Source organism: Bombina bombina, chromosome 2 (assembly GCF_027579735.1).
Source record: "Bombina bombina isolate aBomBom1 chromosome 2, aBomBom1.pri, whole genome shotgun sequence".
Taxonomy (NCBI): Eukaryota; Metazoa; Chordata; class Amphibia; order Anura; family Bombinatoridae; genus Bombina; species Bombina bombina.
Window position 1 is genome coordinate 1,115,661,169 of NC_069500.1, and position 10,061 is coordinate 1,115,671,229.

Consider the following 10,061-nt stretch of genomic DNA (forward strand, 5'->3'; position numbering starts at 1 on the left):
CCTGCCAATATAGCACAAAACTCAAAGAACTTAAGTCTCCTACTGCAAAATACTATACTAAAATAAAAGAAGTTATTAGATGCACGAACAGAAATATCATATATTGTATACCGTGCTCTTGCAAACTCTTCTACTTTGGACAAACCAGTAGAATGCTCAAAGATAGAATACGAGAACACTTGTTAAAAATAGAACATGGAGCTTCAGATACCAAACTATACTCCCACTTCAAAGAAACCCATCAGGGAAATCTAAAACATTTTAAATTCTGGGGCATAAAAAAACTTATACCAAACAGAAGAGGTGGTAATATGAACATACTACTTACGAGAAAAGAAGCAGAACTAATATTTCATTATAACACCCTACATCCAAATGGCCTCAATTCTGAATTAGATTTAAGTTCACTTTTATAACTGTTCAATATATTTCCCTTATATAGATTCTGGTGTCAGTCCCACATTTATAAGATCTTTTAGGGGACCATGTCCCTCTGAGTTGATATTAAACACAAAAATCTGAACACTTAGAAAGAATTCTAACAAAGACGTTAAATATAGCTAACCCTTTTTTAAAATCTTTTTTAACATCTTTTTGTTATATTCATATATATATTTAGTCTATCTTTTTGGTCTATCACACACTCCCATTATGGCCATATAAATATTGATACCCACATACCATTACACATGTATGTGCCCATACGTTCCATATCATTCTACACTATAACATAGAGATACATATTTTACTTACCCCTATCTAAATACGAGAATATCACATTTTAGGAGTAGGTCTCATATATAAATGTATGACATACAAGACTTCCACAGACTCAAGAAAAATGGACACAGAAAAATTGGTATACTTATTTATCCCTCTCACAGGTATAATACCTGTTCTGTTATACATATTTCTTCTTTACTCATGTTCTTTATGCAGTGAATATTTCTTTTTTCCAGATATACCACCACAGACATTCAATCAGTCAAACTACGTTTACAGTAGCATACTAATTCATACATTTATACACCCGAATCGTACAACACTTTATTTTAATGACATACGCTCAAAAAATCTTCAATTTCTTTTACTCAGTTTGAGAACCTTTTTAGATTAAAAAAATTTGTGACACTCTTTCTAATACACCTTGATATAGGTACACCCTTATGTCCCTCTGTTCTACATGTTTTCCATAAAATCATTTTTTTCCTTTTCTTTATATTTTTTATTCATATATTCGCACATCCTTTCCCTTTAAATGCAATCTATGTATATTTAAGCATCTAAATAGATTACTAAGTATATTCTTCCTTTTTAAATGTAACCTGTATATGTACAACCATTCAATGGATTACAAAGTGTATCAATAATGCAAACTGCATGCATCTCAATCACTAAGAGAAACAGCTGGCTCCTAGATTGGGAACACACCCACTAGGAATTAACGAGGCAACCAATAAGGATGAACATTAGGATATTTAAATCCAAACTACACTACAATGAGCATCTTGATAAAGGCCTATAGGGCTGAAACGCGTTGATTTGCTCTTCTATCTGACTCCTGCATAAAATATACAAACTGGTTACAGTAGGTGTGGTGCATGAAGCCGCTTGTCATACTTTAAGTGGAATATATATGCTTAATTTTCCCACCCATGATCTGTACACCGTTTGTATCTAAAAGGCATTTGGTCTGTTCAGCTGCCTAAATATCTGGGACCTAACCAAAGTTACAAGGTGTTCCAGCTCCTCACCTCTCACACCGGAACCGGTAGCAGGACCCGTAGGTACAGCTACTAAGGAGACGAAAGCTGCCAGCAAATACCTCGGTCCCAGGACCTACCCGCTCCCCTTCGCTATTACCGACATTCGAGGATGCCGAACTGTGCTTCACAAGTGATATCATTCGCTAGGTCTGAAAGTCTTCAACAAACGTGCTTTACTTGGATTACTGCACGACCTCTCAAACCGGAGTGCTTATTTATTTAGCACAAAGACACGGGATTTTTTGCAAACGAACAACAGATACATCCACTATATCAAAGATGGTAATTTTGTAACCATCTTACTAGATAAGAACTTTTTCTCAATACGGCAATCATTGTCTGTTACAGACAGTTGAAATAAGCTTTAATCATTGTCTGTTACAATTGAAATAAGCTACATTAAGTAAACTAGATATTAACTAGTCCGTGTACAGAAAAACGGATTGTCAGCTCAATTCTAAACGTATCATCTGTCAATATCTAATTGTATTTTATTTATTGTAACACTCTGTTATATCTAGTGCCGGAACTAAAGTACATATATTTTTTTATTTTAACTACATTTTTTACTTTCATTAAATTGATTTTATTGTTAATTTTTTTATATCTTCATTCTTCATTTTAATTATACTTACACTTATACATATTATTATTATTCTCTGTCCCTCATTTAATAATACTATACTAAAGATTTATGAGTTTTATCACACCGGATAGTTGATCTATCCATGTTACACCACATAGCTAGTTGTAGATACAACTTTTTAGCTCATTAGCATTGTCTATACTAGTTCTACATTTACATTGCTCTAAGCTTTCAGTAGCGCTACCCATCCCCCCCCTTTTTTCCTTCAAATCCCTCCCCCAAGTCTAACTCCAATCACTGGAGAGCATGTGCAAAACTCAAAGACTAAACACAAATTGTGTAGGTAATACCTCCTTCATAGGAAATGACAATGTTAATAAATGTGTTCAAAGATATAATAGTAAAAACTAATTGAATATAACAATGATGTTGATAAAGTAAAAAACAATGGCCTAGATTTAGAGTTTTGTCGGTAAAGACCCGCGTAGCTAACGCAGCTTTTTTTCCTACCGCTGCTTCCAAACAACGCTGGTATTTAGAGTTGTCTGATGGGCTGCGTTAGGCCGAATTTACCGCCACTTCAACCCTCAATACCAGCGTTGCTTACGGTAGCGGTAAGCTGGCAAAACGTGCTCTTACACGATTCCCCCATAGGAAACAATGGGGCAGTTTGGGATGAAAAAAACCTAACACCTGCAAAAAATCAGCGTTAAGCTCCAAACGCAGCCCCATTGTTTCCTATGGGGAAACACTTTCTAAGTCTGCACCTAAAAACCTAACATGAACCCCGAGTCTAAACACCCCTAACCTTACACTTATTAACCCCTAATCTGCCACCCCCGCTATCGCTGACACCTGCATTACACAATTAACCCCTAATCTGACGCTCCGGACACCGCCGCCACCTACATTATCCATATGAACCCCTAATCTGCTGCCCCCAACATCACCAACACCTACATAATATTTATTAACCCCCCAACGTCGCTGCCACCTAACTTCAAGTATTAACCCCTAATCTGCCGACCGGACCTCACCACTACTATAATAAATTTATTAACCCCGAAACTGCCGCACTCCCGCCTCGCAAACACTATAATAAATAGTATTAACCCCTAATCTGCCCCCCCCCCCCAACGTCGCCGCCACCTAACTTCAAGTATTAACCCCTAATCTGCTGACCGGACCTCGCCGCTACTATAATAAATGTATTAACCCCTAAAGCTAAATTAAATATAATTTTAATCTAACGAAATAAATTAACTCTTATTAACTAAAGTCTTCCTATTTAAAACTAAATACTTACCTGTAAAATAAACCCTAATATAGCTACAATATAACGAATAATTATATTGTAGCTATTTTAGGATTTATATTTATTTTACAGGCAACTTTGTATTTATTTTAACTAGGTACAATAGCTATTAAATAGTTATTAACTATTTAATAGCTACCTAGTTAAAATAATTACAAAATTACCTGTAAAATAAATCCTAACCTAAGTTACAATTAAACCTAACACTACACTATCATTAAATTAATTAAATAAATTAGCTACCAATACCTGCAATTAAATACAATTAAATAAACTAAACTAAATTACAAAAACAAACAAGCACTAAATTACAGAAAATAAAAAAATAAATAATAAAAGTCCCTACCCTATTCTACATTACAAAGTAATCAGCTCTTTTACCAGCCCTTAAAAAGGCTTTTTGCGGGGCATGCCCCAAAGTAATCAGCTCTTTTGCCTGTAAAAAAAAAATACAACCCCCCAACATTAAAACCCACCACCCACATACCCCTACTCTAACCCACCCAAACCCCCCTTAAATAAACCTAACACTACCCCCCTGAAGATCTCCCTACCTTGAGTCGTCTTCACCCAGCTGGGCCGAAGTCTTTAACCGATGGGGTCTTCTGCCCGGATAGGATGAAGACTTCTGCCGGTCTGGATGTCCTCTTCTGCCCCATCGGATGAAGACTTTGGCCCGGCTGGGTGAAGACGACTCAAGGTAGGGAGATCTTCAGGGGGGGTAGTGTTAGGTTTATTTAAGGGGGGTTTGGGTGGGTTAGAGTAGGGGTATGTGGGTGGTGGGTTTTAATGTTGGGGGGGTTGTATTTTTTTTTACAGGCAAAATAGCTGATTACTTTGGGGCATGTCCCGCAAAAAGCCCTTTTAAGGGCTGGTAAAAGAGCTGATTACATTGTAATGTAGAATAGGGTAGGGACTTTTATTATTTATTTATTTTTATTTTATTAGGGGGCTTAGATTAGGTGTAATTATTTTAAAATTCTTGTAATCTTTTTTTATTTTCTGTAATTTAGTGTTTGTTTGTTTTTGTAATTTAGTTTAGTTTATTTAATTGTATTTGATTGTAGGTATTGGTAGCTAATTTATTTAATTAATTTAATGATAGTGTAGTGTTAGGTTTAATTGTAACTTAGGTTAGGATTTATTTTACAGGTAATTTTGTAATTATTTTAACTAGGTAGCTATTAAATAGTTAATAACTATTTAATAGCTATTGTACCTAGTTAAAATAAATACAAAGTTGCCTGTAAAATAAATATAAATCCTAAAATAGCTACAATATAATTATTCGTTATATTGTAGCTATATTAGGGTTTATTTTACAGGTAAGTATTTAGTTTTAAATAGGAAGACTTTAGTTAATAAGAGTTAATTTATTTTGTTAGATTAAAATTATATTTAACTTAGGGGGGTGTTAGGGTTAGATTTAGCTTTAGGGGTTAATACATTTATTATAGTAGCGGCGAGGTCCAGTTGGCAGATTAGGGGTTAATACTTGAAATTAGGTGGCGGCGACGTTGGGGGGGCAGATTAGGGGTTAATACTATTTATTATAGTGTTTGCGAGGCGGGAGTGCGGCGGTTTAGGGGTTAATACATTTATTATAGTGGCGGCGAGGTCCGGTCGGCAGATTAGGGGTTAATAAGTGTAGTTAGGTAGCGGCGACGTTGGGGGGGCAGATTAGGGGTTAATAAATATAATATAGGGGTCGGCGAGGTTAGGGGCAGCAGATTAGGGGTTCATAGGGATAATGTAGGTGGCGCAGGTGTCCGGTCGGCAGATTAGGGGTTAAAATTTTTTATTATAGTGGCGGCGATGTGGGGGGGGCCTCAGTTTAGGGGTACATAGGTAGTTTATGGGTGTTAGTGTACTTTGTAGCACAGTAGTTAAGAGCTTTATATTCCGGCGTTAGCCCATAAAGCTCTTAACTACTGACTTTTTTTGGCATTAGGAGTCTTGTCGGTAGAGGGTCTACTGCTCACTTCTCCCAAGACTCCAAATACCAGCGTTAGGCAGATCCCATTGAAAAGATAGGATACGCAATTGGCATAAGGGGATCTGCGGTAGCCTGGAATCGCGGTAGGGAAGTGAGTGGTAGATCCTTTCCTGCCTGACTCTAAATACCAGCAGGCGGTAATGTCCACTATTATCAATCCCAAACCACAGTCCAACCCCTCTTCCAAAAAATTGAATATCCCAAACCAGTTCCAATCATCTCACAAGCTCCACTCAATACTGTATTGAGTATTGAGTGGAGCTTTGAGATGATTGCAACTGGTTTGGGATATTCCATTTTTTGGAAGAGGGGTTGGACTGTGGTTTGGGATTGATAATAATGGACATGGTCAGGTTTTATTCATGGACTCACATTGTTTTTTACTTTATCAACAACATTGTTATATTCAATTAGTTTTTACTATTATATCTTTGACACATTTATGAACATTGTCATTTCCTATGAAGGAGGTATTACCTACACAATTTGTGTTTAGTCTTTGAGTTTTGCACACGCTCTCCAGTGATTGGAGTTAGACTTAAGGGAGGGATTTGAAGGCCTTTATAAGTTTGTTCACTTGCAATTTATGTTTGTCAGAGGAAGGGACGTTTTTAGGTCCCGAAACGTCACATTAAAGTTTTTCCACATTTGATGTCTAAAGTCCAGTGAGTGCTTTATTCTACACATCATTAAATACCCCCTGAGAGCACCTTGGCAGTTAAAGAGTTGGTGAGAGTGCATGTACCTATGAACTTTATATATATATATATATATATATATACTGTATATACATAATATACACACACAAATATATATATATATATATATATATATATATATATATACTGTATATACATAATCTACACACACACACACATATATATATAATGTATATAACCCCATAGAAGAAAAGGAGTTAGTTTCTATAATGTGAAGTACATATTTTTTTTCCAATTTAAGGTATATTAAATTGTGCTTCTGGTCCTGCAAGGGAATATATTCCAAAAAGTCACCCTTATATAAAACAAATGCTCAGCACTCTTGATCTACAGATATGTCATCTATGAAAACAAAGGTGGCTTTGAATAAATATTGACTGCATGTATTTGCCTATAGGGCATGAAAGTAGACTTTATAAATATTTTGTAGTTACCGACTTTGAAAATATTTACTGTTCTCTGTTAAACATTTAAAGAATCTGTTAGTTCAGTATTGTGCAAGATACAATATACAGTAAGTATCACTTGTAGGTTGCAGCCAGAAGGTTCCAGAAATCTCAAATGACTAAAATCACTCTCTAATTGCAAAATACATAAAAGTCACAAGATGTACATATAAAACAAACAGTTGCTGGTTGTGTAAGATCAAACTACTGTTAGATACTTAATTGTATTGTGTCAGTTCCCATGTAATTGTACAGCTCTAAACAATAATAGTATTTTATGTGTGATGATACAATTCAAAAGCTGTTGCAGTTCTTATGTTAAAGGGACAGTCTACTTGAAAAATGTTGTTGTTTAAAAAGATAGATAATCCCTTTATTACCCATTCCCCAGTTTTGCATAACCAACATTTTTATATTAATATACTTTTTACCTCTGTGATTACCTTGTATCTAAGCCTCAGCAGACAGTCCCCCTTATCTCAGTGTTTTTGACAGACTTGCATTTTAGCCAATCAGTGCTGACTCATAAATAGCTCCACATAATTGGACTCAATGTTATCTATTTGACCCACACAAAATAGCATTGTCTAGCTATGAAATCTGTCAAAATGCACTGAGATAAGAGACTGCATTTAAGGTCTCATAGATTAGCATATGAGCCTACCTAGGTTTAGCTTTCAACAAAGAATACCAAGAGAACAAAGCAAATGTGATGCTAAAAGTAAATTGGAAAGTTGTTTAGAGTTGCATGCCCTATCTAAATCATGAAAGTTTAATTTTTGACTTGACTGTCCCTTTAACTTATTTTCCATTACATTCACCATGGCCTTATGTAAAGCCCTCTGATCAGCCACAAGGTAGCCTACAAAGGCGGGCTTCACTTATTGCTGATCATTAATAAATAATGAGCCACAGGATCTTCATGTAGGCTTATATCTGCTATATTCAACATTATTGTTCTGTGACTTGCCATTCTTCCTTATTGCATTACTTTTATTCACTTGTATTCACTTTCCATCTTGTGTCTCTAAAACTGAAATACAGACTGCCATTGTTTTGTTTGCCATTCTTCCTTATTGCATTACTTTTAGAGGGCCCCTGTTTTATTCACTTTCCATCTTGTGTCTCTAAAACTGGAATCCAGACTGTCATTGTTTTGTTTGCCATTCTTAAAAACAAAAAATGCTAACAATAAAATCTAATAACAATAAAACTAAGAAAATGTATTGTTATTACCAAACTACTAGATGGCATTCTGCTCCTTCAGTAAAAGTCTACTATTTTGCAATGATCACATACACAGATTCTGTTTCGTAAATTGTAACATCAACAGTAGCACAAACTCTCCCTGAGATTGACTAAAACAAATCATTTTTCTTACAGGAGCAGTCATTCCTGTTGCTTTAGTTTACTGGCCTGGACAATACAAATCAAAAGTGACAGACTTGACGGTGGCCAAATGTAAGGAAGATCTAAAAAAATATATTTACAACTGCTGAAATCTATTGTAAATGCTTCATTTATTTAGAACATAGACTTGTTAGCATGGGGCCAAAAGCTCCTAATTTGAAACGTGCCCAGGGCTGGATTTATAATAAGCTTAAGAAAAAGGGGGGGGGGGGGATCTAAGAGAGCGCTAAGTGTAAGCATATACCATGGAACCTTTAAACCAAAATTGAGGTTATCAAAACTATTTTCAAAATTTATGTTTGTATTATATGAATTTGGGGTGCTGAACAGTTTTTTACAAATGGCTTTGACGTTTTTATGTTGGATTATGAGACTGAATGAAATTAGTAGTGCAAAATTACCACATGGAGGCTATTTTGTGGCCAGTTCTGGATATATTTATTTTCCCAAAAATATACAAGCTGGTAATTTACATCTTAAAGGGACAGTAAACCTCAAAAATAATGTTATATAATTCTGCACATAGTGCAGAATATTAGCGCAAACTTTATAAAACATAATATTCCCTTTGAATTTTTTAAAACAACGGCTGTTTTTCAGACCCGCTCTCTGTGCTCTTCTGAGCGGGTCTGTTTTTTCACACAGCGCATCGGGCCAGCTGTATAGTCACAGCCCGGCCTGACCGCGCCATTATACACAGTGCAGCTCGCTCCTGCTGTCAGACAGAGCAGGAGCGAGTTGCACTTAGTGTTATGGCGCGGTCGAGCCGGGCTGTGACTATACAGCTGGCCCGATGCGCTGTGTGAAAAAAACAGACTCGCTCAGAAGAGCACAGAGAGCGGGTCTGAAAAACAGCCGTTGTTTTAAAAAATTCAAAGTGAATATTATGTTTTATAAAGTTTGCGCTAATATAATGTTATATAATTCTGCACTATGTGCAGAATTATATAACATTAATTTTGAGATTTACTGACACTTTAACTATAGTTAGAAATCTTGGTGGTCCCTTTTTCTTTTGTCAGTGTAGCTGCGTCTGTTGTTTTTCTCTTCATGATTAGCATCTGAACCTGCATTACTTGGTGAATCTTCCAATGTTTCTGGTGAAAGCAGAACTGAAATTTGATAGGCTCTGATGAACAGGTAGTAAAGCTGATGATAGATTTGGATATACAATGGCTTACTTATTGTTCGAGTTATAGCTTTTACATCACAAGTATCAGTCATCACAGTGATTTTTTGGCTCCCTCCATATCATTGGTACTACAAACCTGAATGCATTATTTTTTCCCTTTCAACCACTTCCTTAGATCCTCTACACAAATAAAATAAACGTTGTGGGGAGCCCATGGGTTGTCTTGATCTCCTAGTTTCACTCCAAAGTAGGCATGGTACACATTTCTAATTTAAAAGGCGTTATGTTACATTGATGTTTTTTGATCCCCAATTCCACACAAATGTAGCAAAAGTTATCTGGATTGTTGACACATCCATGGCTAGCTATGTTTCACAACTGACTACAGTACGTAGAACACAACAAGAGTCTTGCCTTTTAGAATCCTAAAAAGTGAAAGAAAGGGGTGAATGTCTTCTCATACACACTCAAAATCAGTTCAAAACAACAAAACAATGTAATTGTGCAAACCACCATGGGTAGCAGAAATCAGTACTCGGTAACAAAACATCAAAATTGTGAACAAACTGTTGGTGATTTGACATTTTTATTGTGATTTTTGAATTAAGCAGCCAAAAATACATTAAAAACAGCTAACAGCTTGCAAAAAGTATTATCATTGCAGACCTGTCAGGAACATCACAGGCTCAGC

General features: G+C 35.9%; 1 protein-coding gene across 1 annotated transcript in view; it reads left to right on the plus strand.

The window, feature by feature from the left end:
• The window catches only part of GUCY1B1 (guanylate cyclase 1 soluble subunit beta 1), a 396,478-nt gene extending 388,149 nt beyond the window's left edge, over positions 1–8,329 (plus strand). Inside the window, exon 14 of the mRNA XM_053703767.1 lies at positions 8,212–8,329. Within this exon, the coding sequence (XP_053559742.1) occupies positions 8,212–8,235 (24 nt within the window). The 3' untranslated portion in view covers positions 8,236–8,329. The remainder of the gene's footprint in view (positions 1–8,211) is intronic.
• Positions 8,330–10,061: the final 1,732 nt, after the last annotated feature.